The 16,910-nt window shown below is 37.0% G+C and overlaps 1 protein-coding gene and 1 long non-coding RNA gene across 2 annotated transcripts; one reads left to right on the top strand and one right to left on the bottom strand.

The window, feature by feature from the left end:
• Positions 1-544: 544 nt before the first annotated feature.
• eif4ebp3l (eukaryotic translation initiation factor 4E binding protein 3, like) lies at positions 545-15,260 on the bottom strand. Its single transcript, NM_199683.1, is given in 3 exon segments — positions 545-1,135; positions 3,360-3,533; positions 14,905-15,260. Coding segments are annotated over 3 exon segments (339 nt in total). The 5' UTR covers positions 15,038-15,260; the 3' UTR covers positions 545-1,103.
• LOC141377678 (uncharacterized) lies at positions 1,427-6,611 on the top strand. The gene is made up of 4 exons (XR_012390198.1): positions 1,427-2,008; positions 2,558-2,944; positions 3,854-4,840; positions 5,250-6,611. It is a non-coding gene; the product is annotated as an uncharacterized lncRNA (long non-coding RNA).
• Positions 15,261-16,910: the final 1,650 nt, after the last annotated feature.

The raw sequence follows: 16,910 nt of genomic DNA on the forward strand, positions 1-16,910 counted from the left end.
CTGATTCCAGGGACAGACGAGTCTTCGCTGAGGCCAGCTTCCAGCCTCCACCGCAGTGACTGCACAAGACTTTTGGCCAACGGAGAAATGAAAATGAAAATGGTGGTGAAATGAAATAGTTGTGAAATGAAAATGGTCGTGCCCCATGAGTCTGGTTCTCTCAAGGTTTTTTTCTTCACTCTCCTATCAGTTGAAGTTTTTTTTCCCTCTCTGCTGTCGCCACTGGCTTGCATAGTTCAGGATTGGTAGAGCTACGAATCGATGAATTTGCTCTTCAGTGTTTGAACTCTCAGTAATGATTAAATCACACTGAACTGAGCTAAACTGAACTGAACTTAAACACTTAAAACTGAACTACACTGTTCCAGTTACTATGACCATTTATGTGAAGCTGCTTTGACACATTCTACATTGTAAAAGCGCTATACAAATAAAGCTGAATTGAATGTAGTTTTAGCAATAGATACGATTTCGATTGCAACTCTAAAACCCAAATAAAATATCCTAATATTTTGCACAAACTCCAAACAGAACACAGGACAAGTATTTGTTTGTTTCTTTATTTCAAATCAAAATAATAAAACCTGAGGAAATCCAGGCAAACGAAACACCAGGAAACCCCTGAGGGCACACAGTGGTGAATATTTCATGTTCTGATGTGCTTTCTTGTTTTTAAGGCGAAACACCAAACATATGTAAAAAAAAAAAGACATTCATTTGGCACGTATTCAGCCTTTACCGTTCAACAATCTATGTTTGCTGAGATATATTGCTCAGAAATGAGAGATTTGGCCTTTTGGTTTGTTTTTTTCCCCGGCTTACACACAATGCTACATTTTCTTTAAAAAAAAAATAAGAGAAAGAAAGTAGAAAGTACCATATGTACAATAAAGGTTTTTAAACACCGCCACTGATAAAGAATCATGTTTCTTCTTCTGGTAAACGTCTCACAAATACTTTGAAAGAAATTAATAATACAGCGTTCGGCTCATGAAAAGCCCTGTAAATGTGGTGAATCTGTGATGTCCGCTGACTGTGAGAGAAAAACAGCAGCATCTCCACTGATAAAACAGAGAAATCTCCACAGGAGGTACAACAAACACTCAGATGTCCATCTCAAACTGGCTGTCGTCAGCTAAAAAAAGAAAGAAAGAGACTGATTAGGGTTTCAAACAGACTTTACACTACAAACAAATAGCATGATTTGTTTAAGGAGATCTTTTTTTTTTGTTTTTTTTGTTGAAGGTTTAGAAGCTCGAGGTCTTTGTACGCATACTTTAGAGCATTTTACCCTTCAACATCTTATTTAACAAAATAGTTTTGCAGAAAAATTAAATTTGTATTATTAATAAGAAAGTTATTCAAATGTACTATTAATTTGATTATATTTATTAACATTTTATTGTATTTATATTTTTTTGTATTTAACTGCTGCAACGACTTTTCAAAAAATTTATTATTATTATTAATATTATTATGCTTTTTATGAGGGCATTTAACGCAGTTCCCTGAAATTCTCATTTTATTGCATCTACACCTAATATTGCAAAGCGTAATGCAATCATTTAGACAGACCGATAGATAAAACAGTAGAACAATAAAAAGAACGGTAGAACAATACATTGATTGGTAGAACTTTAGATAGAACAGTCGATGAATAGAACTATAGATAGATGGATGATAAAACGATAGATACATGGATAAAATTATGGATGGATGGAACAAAAGATGGATGGATAGATGGATGGATGCATAGCAAAATAGATGATAGAACGGTAGATGGATGAATAGAATGATAGATGAATGGAACAATAGACAGATGGATAGAATAATAGATAAATGGAATGATAGATGAATAGAACAATGGATGGATGGAACGATAGATAAATGGATAGAATGATAGATGAATAGAGAACAGTAGATAATTGGAAAGAACGATAGATTGATGGATGCAACGTCAGATAGATAGATGATAAAACGATAGATTGGTGAATGGATGGATAGAACGGTAGATGGATGAATAGAATGATAGATAGAGGGATGGAACGATAGATAAATGGATAGAATGATAGATGAATAGAACAATAGATGGATGGAACGATAGATTGATGGATGGAACGTCAGATAGATGCATAGAAAAAAGATGATAGAACAATAGATTGGTGGATAGATGGATGGATAGAATGCTAGATAGATGAATAGAACAATAGACAGATGGATAGAACAATAGATAGATGGATCGAACGATAGATGGAATGATAGATAAAACGATGGATGGAATGATAGAGAGATAGAACAGTGGATGGATGGAGCAATAATCCAGCTGTAAGAAATGATAGATAAAATAGATGGATAGAGTGATGGATGAATAGAATAGATGGATGGATAGAGTGATGGATGAATAGAATAGATGGATGGATGGATAGAACGATGGATTGATGGATGGAATGATAGATAAGGTGATATGATAGATGAATAGAATGATGGATGGATGGATGGATGGATGGATAGAATGATATAGAATGATAGATGAATAGAACAATAGACAGATGCATAGAACGATGGATTGAGGAATGGAACAATAGATGGATAGAACAATAGATAGATGATGGGATGATAGATCACTGGAATGACAGCTAAAACGATGGATAGATAGAACAATAGATAGAACGATAGATAGAACGATAGATAGATAGAACGATAGATAGATAGATAGATAGATAGATAGATAGATAGATAGATAGATAGATAGATAGATAGATAGATAGATAGATAGATAGATAGATAGATAGATAGATAGATAGATAGATAGATAGATAGATAGATGACTGGAATGATAGCTAAAACGATGGATAGATAGAACAATGGATAGATAGATGGATGGCTGGCTGGTTGGATGGATGGATGGATGGATGGATAGACAGACGACTGTATAAATGATATGGTCCTCTTAGTTCTTCCTCTTTATTAAAATCGTATTGAATATTATTCTCTAGCATTTTCTTTGGGGTGCAGTAGTTTCTTTTGCACTGTGATCTTAAGATATTGTTAGATTTGGCTTTGTTACTGACTAATCTAATGTCTATATACACAAAAATCATATTGTATAGCATCATATGGAAAGTATTCATTTAAAAGAGAGATCCTTTATCTCTTATATATTACTTAATTTATATTATAGAACAATAATAACCATTTTCTATAGTGTTTAAGCACTGAAACTAACTGATTAACTGTGAAAATAATGTGTTTTAGGAGAAGCCTGGAGAACTTTACGTTTCCTAGAAATGTTATTGCAGACAGAACAGATTGTTTGTTTTTCACTTTCTTTTTTTTTCTGGAGCAGAAAGCGGTTTTACCTGCCAGCTCTTTCTCCTCCTCCAGTTCCTCTTTGAGCTCCTGCAATTTGGACACGGGGTGGAGTGAAGGAATGGTCACTCCTGGAATCTGGGGCAAACAGCAGGGTGGAGTCCGGGCGATCGGAGAGTTCCTGCAGTCCAGGAGGAACTTTCTGTCGTAAATGATCCTGGTTCCTGGAGGAGGGAGAGCACACTTATTGCAGCAGCCAATCACACGATTAGAAAAATGCATATATTTACATTAAACACTGCAGATTTATTTAAGATTTAATGTCGTGTTAGCAATGATAACAGCTATATTCAAGTCAAAACAGCAAGATTACATCATCCAAACAGTCTGATTTCAATTAAATATACTTATTAAATATATTTTTCCTAAAAATAATCACTATAAAAAAGTTTAATGGTATAATACAGGGGTTCTCAACCTTTTGCAAACCTCCCAAACTGGTTCATTGCAGTTGCCCCCCACCCCCCAAACACCACCACCACAGACAGACAGACAGACAGACAGATAGACAGAACAACTAAGTGGAGGATGGACGAATGGATGGATGAACTGAAGGAAGACAGACAGATAGATATGTTTTTAGGCCCACATTATTATTATTATTATTATTATTATTATCATGAGTATTAGTAGGTCTATGATCATTACTGTAGCCTATATTCTGACTAGTTTATTCGTTTTTTATGTATATAAACTAAATACGACCTCACGTTATTATGTTTGCAGCCTCTGCAACTTCTGTCTGTCATAAAAATTTATTCGGATGGTTCGATTTTCTGCATTTTTCGCATTTGTAGCAAATATTTTGTGGGGTGTTTTAGACAATTGAGAGCCACATGACGAATATGAAAAAACGAATACGACAGTTTCGCACTTAGTCAGGGTGCAAGGACCTTAAACCTTTGAGGCTTGCACAGCTTCTCGAGGAGAATTAAGACAAATGAGCGCCGTTTACTAAAGTCTCTGAGCGCAGCAAACACAAATAAACTAAATTGACATACTGCAGTTCAGTTTCAAAATGTGGTGTTTTGTGATTTATAACATTTGAATACCGTTCAGCAACATACATCACACAACCTGACGACCAAGAGGGCTGACAACTGACCATCACTTAATATACCATATATAATATACCACTTTATATAATCCCCTCAAGATTGAAAATGCGACACTGATTTCATATGACAGTTCAACAAACAAGTTAATAATATTAAGTCACTTATATTTTTGATGAAATAACTGTTAAAGTTTATTTTTGTAGCAAAAATAGATCCGATGAATCCAAAAAAAAATAAATAAAAAAAAATCACAAATTTGCTATTTTTTTTTTCTGTTTTTTTTTCTCCTATCCTGTAGCCTTCCTGGTTGAGAACCACTGGTAGAATATATATACAAGGGCTTGTAAATGGGTTGACCTATAGAGTAACTTTCCAGGTATGCGTTTTTACATTTACTTCTGCAGCCCTTCATTGTGTCCCTGCTAAAAAATCCAGCTTAAACCAGCCTAGGCTGGTTGGCTGGTTTTAGCTGGTTGACCAGCCTGGTTTTAGAGGGGTTTTGGCCATTTCCAGGCTGGTTCTCAGCCATTTCCAGCCTGGTCTTAGCTGGTCAGGCTGGAAAATGACCAGCCAAATCCAGCTAAAACCAGCGTGACCAGCCTGGTTTAAGCTGGATATAGCTGGTTTTGGCTGGACTCCCAGCTTGGCTAGGCTGGTCAAGCTGGTTTTAGCTGGTCATCTCCCAGCCTGACCAGCTAAGACCAGGCTGGAAATGGCTGGAAACCAGCCTGGAAGTGGCCAAAACCCCTCTAAAACCAGGCTGGTCGACCAGCTAAAACCAGCCAACCAGCCTAGGCTGGTTTAGGCTGGATTTTTCGGCAGGGGTAAGAGGAAAAAAATGCCAAATATAAAACTAGTGAACCAAGACATTATATTACTATGTAGCCTTTCTTATGTGAGGAAAAACATGCACAAAAACAAGCCAAATGTTTTAGCAAATGTGGCTTGAACTTTGATTTTTTTGTCATTTTAATCAAGTGAACAGCAGTTGTAATCTATTTAACAAAACAAAAGCGAGATAGCAGAACGATAGCCACTTCACATGTCCGTGCTATCAGAATGTAAACAAAGACTGAAGCGTTTGTCATTTTGCATGTAAAAAGGCAGCACTGTCTCCTACAATGAGAAATGGGGTGAACTGGATTGCTGGATCAGCACCTCCCAGTTTAGTTCCAGGAAATCTGAGAGCGTCTGCACGTGAGCCACGACTCCACAACCGCATGTTTGGAGAAGCTGTGAACAGCCACATGGTGCTAAGCTAACTAGCGCAGCTTTGGTTTGTTTATGAATTAAACGCTTAAGGGTAATTCTCCCAAAAAAATTAAATATACTGAATATTTACTCACTCCCCAAACATTTTTGATGTACTTTTTCTATTATTAAATAGATAGTGATATTTAGGGAAATAACCAGTCACAGGCTTAGTAAGACAATCTTTTATTTTTTTCACAAACTCTTTTAAAAATCTGTCACAATATCTTGATTTGTGTTCAACAGGAAAAAAGTTTACAAAAGTTTTGAAGCAGTATGAAGCTTTAAATTCATAGCCTAACCAAAGCATGCTAGTTAGCTAGTGCCATGTGGTTATTCACATGTTTTGTAAGAAGTTGTGGAGTAGAAACAGAAGAAAGAAGATTCAAACAGGTTCAATTTTTTTATTTTTGGGCCCTGGGGACTCCTTGATGTAGCAAGGTTCAAACTCATGTTTGGAGAAGCTGTGAAAAACCACATGGTGCTAGCTAACTAGCACAGCTTCTGTTTGATTATGAATGAAAAGCTTATGGGTAGTTTTCTGAAAAAAAAACTAATCATTTACTCACTATTAGCTACTCCAAATAATTTTTTATTATTTTTCTCCATTAAACACAGATAATGACATGAGGAGAAGAATGGTTTTAGCTGGTTGACCAGCCTGATTTCAGAGGGGTTTTGGCCATTCCAGGCATTTCCAGCCTGGTCTTAGCTGGTCAGGCTGGGAGTTGACCAGCTAAAACCAGCTATGTCCAGCCTAAACCAGGCTTGTCAAGCTGATTTTAGCTGGTTATTTTCCAGCCTGACCATCGAAGACGAGGCTGGAAATTTCTGGAAAACAGCCTGGAAATGGCCAAAACTCCTCTAAAACCAGGTTGGTTAGCCAGCTAAAAAACAACCAACAAGCCTTGGCTGGTTAAGCTGTCTTTTCCCAGAAGGGCAGTAAGCCAGTGACATGCTCAGTAGGACAATCTTTATTATTATTATTATTACTTTTTAAACAAAATCTACCTTTTAAAAAATGTGCTTAAATATTTTTGGATCACAGGGAATCCACAGTGTAATTCTGGAGAAGCAATGATCAACCACATGGTGCTAAGCTAACTAGCGCTGCATTTGGTTTGTTTATGAATTAAACACTAAAGGGTAGTTCTCCCCCCAAAAATAAAGGATATACTGACCATTTACTCACCATCGGCTTCCCCAAAAGCATTTTAGATTTTCTGTTTCTATTAAACACCTATAATGATATTTAGAAGGGGTTGGAAACTGTAAGCTAGTCACATGCTTGGGACGATCTTTTATTTTGTTTCACAAAATCTACTTTAAAATGTGTTTGAAGCTGTAAACAACCACATGGTGCTAAGCTAAATAGTGCTGCTTTAGTTTGTTTATGAATTAAATGCTTTTAAAAGGGGAATGTCTCCCAAAAATGAAAATATTCTTTTTTTCTTAAACACAAATTTATTTAGAACAATATTGCAATTTGCCATTGACATGCACAGTAGGATTTTTATAACAGTCAATGGCTAATCAAAGTTCTTTGTGCCTAACAGGAAAAAGAAACTCGGTACGTGTTTTGCAGTGAGTAAACTTATATTTTAATTTGTGAGAGAACTGTTTAAAAGCTTTCAGTAAATGAACAAACCAAAGCAGTGCTAGTTATCTTAGCACCATGTGGTCCTTCACAACTTCTCCAAACATGAGAGTGTGGAGTAGAAACAGAAGAAAGAAATTCAACAGGTTTGGAGGGCGAGTAAATGATGACAATTTCTATTTTTGGGCCAGAAGGACTTCACCATGTAGCAAAGTTCAAATTCGTGTTTTGAAAAGTTGTAAACAACCACATGGCGCTAGCTTAACTGGTTTGACTATTAGTTAAACACTGTAAAAGGGATAGTTCACCCAAAATATCTTTACACTCACAGACTCACTCGTTTGTTTGGTTTTTTTTTACTGTTGAGCACACATGAAGATATTTTGAAGAATGTTAGCAACTCTTAAATATCTTCTTTTTCATTCAGTGGAAGAAGAAGAAGAAGAAGAAGAAAAAAAAAAGTCAAACAGCTTTGGAACAAATTTACAGACATGTTTATTACATGTTTGGGTGGACAATCCCTTTAAAGCTTTTTTTTATTGTCTGTTGTGCTTAAAGATCTACTGTACCCAACAGTCGTTACTAGTGGCTGAAAAACATGTTATGCAACCTTTAGTGCAATGCGTCCTGGACAAAAGGGGTAGAGACGGTGGGGGGAGGATCAGGGTGTGGACAGAGATGTTGGCTGGGGTTGAACCAACAGTAGGCACACAACGGTGAACTGCTCTGGACAGAGGAATGCAAAGACCAAACCCAGCCAAGTCCTGCTCAAGCACATTTTGTTCGGTGACTGCTCTTCAACGTTATCAAATTTGTATAAGATAAAGTGTTTGCATTAAACTTGGAGCATTCCCCCCCCACACCCACTCACGTTTCACCCCAAAAATCAACAGGAAAAGGGGAAATTACAATTTGTATAAAAATAACTAAACCTAAATATGCTAATTTATCAATCTCAACTAAGAATGCATTTCATAAACAATTTAAAAAATGACTAAACAAAATTGTGTGTAGAAAGAAATTCAGTGGTCCCTCACTATAACACGGTTCGCAGCCTCGCAGTTTCATCAATTTTTTTCCCTGTACACAGGGCCGGATTAACCAATGGGCCTTATGGGCACAGGCCCAGGGGCCCGTGCGCACTAGGGGCCCCTGCGAGGGGGGAGAAAAAAAAGACAATTTCGGAGTGTCTTTTTTGGCTAATTGCAAATAGCGCATCTAGTTGGAATAAGCTATTCAGGGTTTACGCCCATCGATGCCTCATTGATAGAGACAAGATAAGTAAACAGCTTGTTAGTATTACAGCCGCAGTGGCGCACCTTGTAAGGAACGCAGCATCATCTTCTGACGCGATTAATTATGAAGTCGGTTCGAATCCACCATCAGCTGAACTCGTGCTACTTTTTTTTCTCCCCGTTACATATCAGATTGGAAATATATTTATTTTTAACAGGAAGGAAACATTTTTTTAAAAAAATAATGCAAATGTGATATAAAGTCACAAGTGTCTGGTGGGTATTTAATAATGTTTAGCCTTATTATAGGCGCCTCCCACTCTGCAAAAACTATATTGCTCAGACAACTGTATTTCCTCTGAGCAAAAAAATCGCGATCACATATTAATATTATTATTATATTTAAACTGCCTTTTTTTCGTTAACTAAACAGAATGCTGTAATTGGTCAAGCGCGGAAACGTCAGTTTTGTAATAACCCGCACTAAACGGAGCGGAGTTACGTTAGTAAGTTATCTGTCATAGATCAAAAATGAGTGGACAAGTGGATTTAGCAAACGCGAGAGAAAGAGGAGAGGAGGCATCTTTATTGAGGCATTTTCCATACACACCATCTTTAAACAGACCTATGATCAGGAGAATGAGGGTACAGAAGAAGACGTTATGGTAACTAACTAATGAGAAGCTAGCATTAACCAGGCGGAGGAGGCTAACGGCAGCGCAGCGCGGACTGGATTCATCGGGTGAGAGACAGACAGAAAAGGAGAGAGAGAGGGAGAGAGAGAGAGAAAGGCCCTGAAGAGGAGAGAGACGGGAGAGAAGAGGTATAGTGTGTGTGATTTCGGATACTTTTAGGTTTATAATCAAGTCTTCATCACGAGAAGAGTAGAGAAAATACAGGGAGAGGAGGAGAGAGACAGTAAATCAGTGTTTGTATTATGTAAGACTCAGATTCATAGAACTGGATTGGAGAAGCATTGTGAGTTATATGCCATGGCAATAATATGCTTTATAAGTTAGTAAAAGCAATACATTAAAATACCCTTAAAAAAAAAAAAAAAATATATATATATATATATATATATATATATATATATATATATATATATATATATATATATATATATATATAGTATATATTAGTATTTTTATTCAATGCTTTGAAAAATAAGTTAAAACTTTGTAGACTATAAATACATATGTACTATATATCATTTATTTAAATATGTGGGCAACAAATTATAGATTAATTTTATTTAAAAATTATTATATTATTCTTATTTTTTAAATTCAACTATAGGGGTGCGGCCAGGTAGGGGGCCTTACAAGACAATGTGCCCAGGGGCCCCTGAGTTCTTAATCCGGGCCTGCCTGTACAGTACAGAATGCGTTCAGCTTGCCAAATTTACATAATTCTTCGATATTATAAGACTTTATCTTTGCAAGTTTTCACCAATTGTGGGTGATTTTTAGAACGCAACTCTCGCCATTAACGATGGATAATTGTATTACTAATAATAAAAAATGTATATAGACGTTTTTAAATGTATGCAACAATAAAAGTTGAAAACACAATTGTGAAGTTATTTTTGGGACCGCCTACTTGTTTTAGTTTTATTACGATAGTGGAATTCGATACCAATCCGTACTGAAATTTTAAAAACGTCCATTTCCCACAGACGTTTGACCGCGTTCTTAAACAGCAATGATTTGCCATTGTGTTTATTGCCAATCATAGTCATTTCTGTTGAGCATGAACACAATGGCTGTTTAAATATTTAGAGGCTGGTATAAACTTCTGCGTCGAGCAATGGCACCAGCCTTGTGCGCAGTCGTGGATTTACCCTTCTGCATGCTGTTTGTGTAACTCTGCAATAACACTTCCAAAACGCTAGCTGGCAGTAGGTGTTTATTTTTCTCTGTGTTAGTTTCTTTGCTGGTGTTTTGTTTTTTCTGAACGCTACCTTAAACGTAGCTAAAGCTTGCTCATTCAGAGGTGGGAAACTGGCGGACGTGCAACAACTTTAATCATGAGGTAAACATTAAACACCTGGAGCTCCTTCATGGGACTTGATGCTTGTAAACCGCTCCAATGAGCTCATGGCTCTTAGCACTGCCCACACTTCGCACAGCTACCAAGCCGAACAATCGCAGAGTTCGCGCCAAGCATCTTTGCGATGTGTAGTTACATTTTTTGAGAGGTACACATCAGCGTCTGCCTCAGCCACGGCAAGGCTATGCGACCGTGGAATGGCTGTGCCGGACCATACATGTGCGCTTATGCAGAAGTATAAATCAGCCTTAAGAAAGCGCTCAAATGTTAGCGAGAAATTTACGTTTTAAAAATTTTTGTACTCATGGGTATCGAATTACAGTTTTGTGACAACTTCAAATTATTTTGTTGAATCCACTAAAATTTGTAAAAAAAAAATAAAATAAAAAATAAACTATTAAGTTAACTTGAGTTTATAAGTTAAAATAAGTTTTTGTTTTGGGATAACCTGAAGGAATTGTGAGGAATCCAGCATTTTTTACAGTGTTTGTAGTGTTGTATACAGTAAAAAATGTTGGGTTCCACTCAATTCTTTAATGTTTTCCCAACACAAACCGATTAAGTTGACTTGACATGTTTAAAAATCGTGAGAATTGTGTTTAAGCTCATTTTAAATAAGTAGTTATAGCAAACAAAATATTTTTTTATAAATGAAGATATAATATATTTAATTATGTGGAAGGACTAGTAGAGTATTGTAAATGTATTTATTTCCTCTTTGTTTTGTGTAGAGAAACCTAATCTGAAGCTCCATCACGGGACTCGACACTTGGGCTTGCAGCTCTCAGCACCGCTCATACTTGTCACCGCTACCAAGCCGACAAATTACAGAGCTTGTGCGAAGCGTCGTTGCAATGTGTAGTTACATTTTCTGAGAGGTGCGCATTTGCATATGCGTCAATCACAGCCATGCAACCACATAAAGGCTGCACCGGACCATGTGCGGGAGCTTGATGTAGAAGTATATATCAGCCTTAAGGACGCGCTCAAATGTTAGCGGGAAATAGACGTTTTTAAATGATCGGTACCGATTGGTATCGAATTCCAGTAACGTGACAACACCAAATTATTTTATGTTGAATCCACTTCAAATTTGTAAAAAAATAAATAAATATAACAAAAAGACGATTAGGTTAACATTAAAAATTGTAAGTTAAATAAGGATTTATCTTGAGATAACCTGAAAGAATTGTGTGGAACCCAGCATTTTTTTACAGCAATTGTAGTGTTGTATACAGTAAAAAATGTTGTCTTCCACTCAATTCCTTAATTTTTTCTCAACACAAACCGATTAAGTTGACTAACATGTTTAAAAATCGTGAGAATTGTGTTAAAGCTCATTTTAAATAAGTTTGAAGAACGGCAAAGCAAAATATTTTTTGAGTGAATACTTATATAAATGTTCATATAATATATTCCATTATGTAGAAGGAATAACAGAGTGTCCTAACTTTTGTTTTGTGGAGAGAAACATAATCTGGGCACATATTTGGCAGAGATACGCAGTCTATAAACAGACACACACGCATGCTTTCACAGTCTCCACACGTTTACGGTCTATACACACCCAAACACATATATATAGACGTATATTTGCATGCCTCGGATCAGTTATTCAGCTTTCTATCCTGCTGGAGCCATTCATGACGATATAGTGGCCCCAATGAACCTCTATTCCAGAGCACATGGAGTCCTGTTATTCCTGAAATCCACCACAGCAGCTGTGAAGGAGGAGGAGGCGGCCTGTTTCTAAGAATTGCCTCCTCCTCTCCATGTGCTAGTTACAGACACATGCCAAACTAGGGGACAAAGGAGACACGGCCCGTACAGCAATGGGGTCAATCATTTGTTTTTCGCTCGATTAGATAAACTGAATGATTGAAATGTATCAATTTAGCGCCATGCGAGATGCAAATCAGATAAACAGACACTTTGTTACATAAGAAGCATGGCAGTTGGGCTATCTTACTGCAGGCATGCAATGATTAACTTGTTGTGCACAACAAAAAGGAATGTGGAGGAGTGAAAAACATGTATTAGCAACATTTGTTTGGAGTTTTGCTTGGTCGGGTCACAGCTTGGTTTACTGCCCAGTACATACAGTTGAAGTCAGAATTATTAGCCCCCCTTTGAATATTTTTTTCTTTTTTAAATATTTCCCAAATTATGTTTAACAGAGCAAGGAAATTTTCACAGCATGTCTGATAATATTTTTTTTTCTGGAGAAAGTCTTATTTGTTTTATTTCGGCTAGAATAAAAGCAGTTTTTTATTTTTTTTAATAACCATTTTAAGGACAAATTTTTAGCCGCTTTAAGCAATTTTTTTCGACAGTCTACAGAACAAACCATCATTATGCAATACTTGCCTAATTACCCTAACCTGCCTAGTTAGCCTAAATAACCTAGTTAAGCCCCTAAATGTCACTTTAAGCTGTATAGAAGTGTCTTGAAAAAATATCTAGTCAAATATTATTTACTGCCATCATGGCAAAGATAAAATAAATCAGTGATTAGAGAGGAGTTATTAAAACTATTATGTTTAGAATCGGGTTGAAAAAATCTTCTCTCCGTGAAACAGAAATCGGGGAAAAAATAAACAGGGGGTCTAATAATTTAGTGGGGCTAGTAATTCTGACTTCAACAGTACACATGTTCTGAATTAATTTATTGCATATTATACGATATTGAAGTGTTAACCGTGTTTTCAATTTTGGATATGATTGCCAAGTGTTTAATTATTGGAAATTAATTCAAATTACCAGGATGTTTTGGTTTCTTAAAATGCGTGTAAAACAGGGCATGATGTACTGTGGAAATTTTATGACATGGGTTTCTGCAGGTTTCATCAAGTCAAATTTAAGACATTAAGACCTTTATGAATAAGATTTTAGACTTATACTTATGTTGGACCAATGGAATTGGGTAAAAACAAATGAAGTGATGTCAAAACATAAAACCTCTAGCTGTATACACTTTTCTTCAATTCTTTTCTAGATTCTTTCTTTCTTTTGTTGAAAATTTATATATTTATAATTTATAAAAAATTTATAATTTATATATTTATAAGCACGTGTTGACCACGCAATAATAACAGTAACCAAACTCAGTGAAAGACTGAGGTAATTTTTTTTTTTTTAGCAATTTCTCCTTCCCCAAAGAATATGCCATAGTTTTTGGTGCAATCCCTGGCTGTATTATACCTTTAGTCAAATCTGGCCCCAAAGGTGCTTTAGATTTTTGACAACACAAACCTTTTTGTTGACCAAACTCTTCTCAGTTTTATGTCAAACAAATATATTCGCTTGGTTATTAATAGTTCTCGGATCTCTTTACCTGCTTGCATAGGTTTTTGGAATAATATATTTAGTGACCTGGATTGGGATCAGTTTTGGCTTCTTCCGAAAAAATCTTTCACAATTGCGACCCAATAAATACCAAACTAGCTAAGTTTAATAACAATATTTCCCCTAAATGCTCATTCTGTACTCGATATGATGAAACACTAAATCATTAGTTAGGGAGTGCACTTACTGTAAAGTATTTTTGGGTTGACTTTTTCAATGCTTATTTCCAAACTTTTATATCTCCCCAAATATTTTATTATTTGGTTACTCTCTGAATGTAGATCCTTCTCATTGTAAATTTATTATTAATTTATTGCTTTTTTGGGGGCTAAATTTTACATCCATAAATGTAAATTTTCAAAGAAACACCCTTACTTTTTATTTTCAGAAAAGACTTTGATTTGTATGTGAACTTTAAAAAAAAAAAACTAACAATTATATTGCATGTAAAACTGTCTCGATGTAAATCGTTCTTGTTCAATTTGCTGGAATTTTATGTATGTTACCCTTTTTGTCTATTTGTTCATAAAGCACAACATTGCTCAGTCATTTAAATAGAGCTAGTGTTGTTTTAAGATCATTTTACATGCCATTTCAAACAAGTATTCGACGTGGCGTGGTGTCGTCATGTTGTCTTTCAGTTCAAAAATGAACGAATGTGTGAATATAAAACCAACTTTCCTTTAGTCAGTAGTGAGACTTGAGGTAAAACTGGTTTTATATGTGCACATTCGTCAAGTTTAACGGTCTGTATATTGTTTACTACACTAATTTGAATACTCGGTGTGAAAATAGCATGTAAATACCACTTCAGAACAGCATTGGCACTATTTAATTGACTTTAAACGATGTTGTACTTTGATAGTCATTGGCTGATAATATGCTTTACCTATTTAGAATTTTTAAGTAATACTTTGCTGAAATTATATTAAGGAGAAAGTCCGAATGTGTGAATGTAAAGCAACTTTCCCTCAGTCATAGTGAGAGTGGGTCTTACCGCCAGGTGTGGTGGAGAAGAGTGTCCCCCCGGGGGTCTGACTGTAGCAGTCCGGCAGCTGAGACCAGTCTTTGAGGTGCAGGACCCGCGTGGGGATGGGACAGCTCTTGCTCTGCTGCGTGTTTGTGGACATCGTGCGTCAAAATGCGCTTTAAACTCTTCTTAGGCACGGATGTTGTTTTATTATAAGCGCTCTGCAACACGCGTCTAGTTATATGGTGTGCTACTTCAGGTCAAAATAAGCTCAACAAAGTTTTAAAAACATAAGAAAAAAAAGTCAGGGGTATTTTTAGCGTGCTGCTCTCGTGATGTCCGTCTGTCTCTCCCTCTCTCTCTCTCTGTATGTATGTGTGAGTGTCTGTCCGCCTGTGCTGAGCGCTATTTAACAACAGCGCAGACTACGTGACTCGCATCATGTGATATACGAGACTTGGGCAACAACAAAAACAGGCGGTGAAACACGCGGGGTTGCCAGATCTTGAGTTTTCTTTTTTTTTAACGAATGTTCTGCCAAGTATTCTATTGAAATGACTTTCCAGGAATATATGGGATTGGGAAGCCCACCCTTCTGAAAATTAAACATAGTTTTTTTGCAAATAAAACCAAAACACATGGTAATTGAAACCATGCAGTCACTAATTTGTTAGTTTCACCAACCATAACGTAATCAGGGTGGCTTAGTGGTTAGCACGATTGTCTCATAGCAAGAAATTCCCTGGTTCGATCCTGACTGGGTCAGTTTGCGTTTCCGTGTGGATATTGCATGTTCTCTGTGTTTCCCAGTACTGGGTTGCACTGAAGGGGCATCCGCTGTGTAAAACATATACTGCAAAAGTTGGCGGTTCATTCCACTGTGGCAACCCCTAATGCATAAAGGGATTAAGCCAAAGGAAAATTATTAAATAACATAATCAATGACAATGCACCAAAACATGCTGCATTTGTGCCACATAGAAATGCTTATTATCATATTTAAAGTCATAATAATAAATAAATATGAGCTATCAAGAGAAATTTATGAGTTTTAATAAAGGCTGTGATTTTTCCCCTCATATTTTAACCTAACAATCTTTTTTCAATTATTTTCCTTCTTTATTAATCTGGGGTCACCACAGCGGAATGAACCATGAACTTATCCAGCATATGTATGCATGTAGCGGATGCCCTTCCAGCTGCAACCCAGTATACTGGGAAACATCCATACACACTCATTCACACACTACAGGCAATTTAGTTTACCAATATAGTGCATGTCTTTGGACTGTGGGGGAAACAGAAGCACCCGGAGGAAACAAGGGGAGAACATACAAACTTGCACACAGAAATGCCAACTGACCCGAGAGGGGTCTGAATGCAGACCTGGTGCAGTGCAATGCTTTTTAATGCGCTCAGCTAACCCCACCCCTAACCCTCCTCATCACAGTGACGTCACTCGCTCCATTTGAGTGCATTGTGTCTGACAGTGCATCGCTGAGTAATGCAATCTCAGCTTGCATCATAAAGGCTGCATACAGATGCTATTGACACACCCAGCCAGGACTCGATCCAGCAACCTTCTTGCTGTGAGGTGGCAGTGCTAACCACTGAGCCACCGTGTCGCCACAATCTCATTCATTCATTCATTTTCTTTTCGGCTTAGTCCCTTCATTAATCTGGGGTTGCCACAGCGGAATGAACCGCCAACTTATCCAGCACTTTTTTAATCAGCAGATGCCCTTTCAGCTGCAACCCATCTCTAGGAAACATCCACACACACTCATTCACTACGGACAATTTAGCCTACCCAATTCACCTGTACCGCATGTATTTGGACTGTGGGGGAAACCGGAGCACCCGGAGGAAACCCACGCGAACACAGGGAGAACATGCAAACTCCACACAGAAACGCCAACTGACCCAGCCAAGGCTCGAACCAGCAACCTTCTTGCTGTGAGGCGACAGCACTACATCCTACGCCACTGCATCGGCACAGACTTTTTTTCTATTTTCTATTTTTTTTAGCATTT

This window comes from Danio rerio, chromosome 14 (genome assembly GCF_049306965.1).
Source record: "Danio rerio strain Tuebingen ecotype United States chromosome 14, GRCz12tu, whole genome shotgun sequence".
NCBI lineage: Eukaryota > Metazoa > Chordata > Actinopteri > Cypriniformes > Danionidae > Danio > Danio rerio.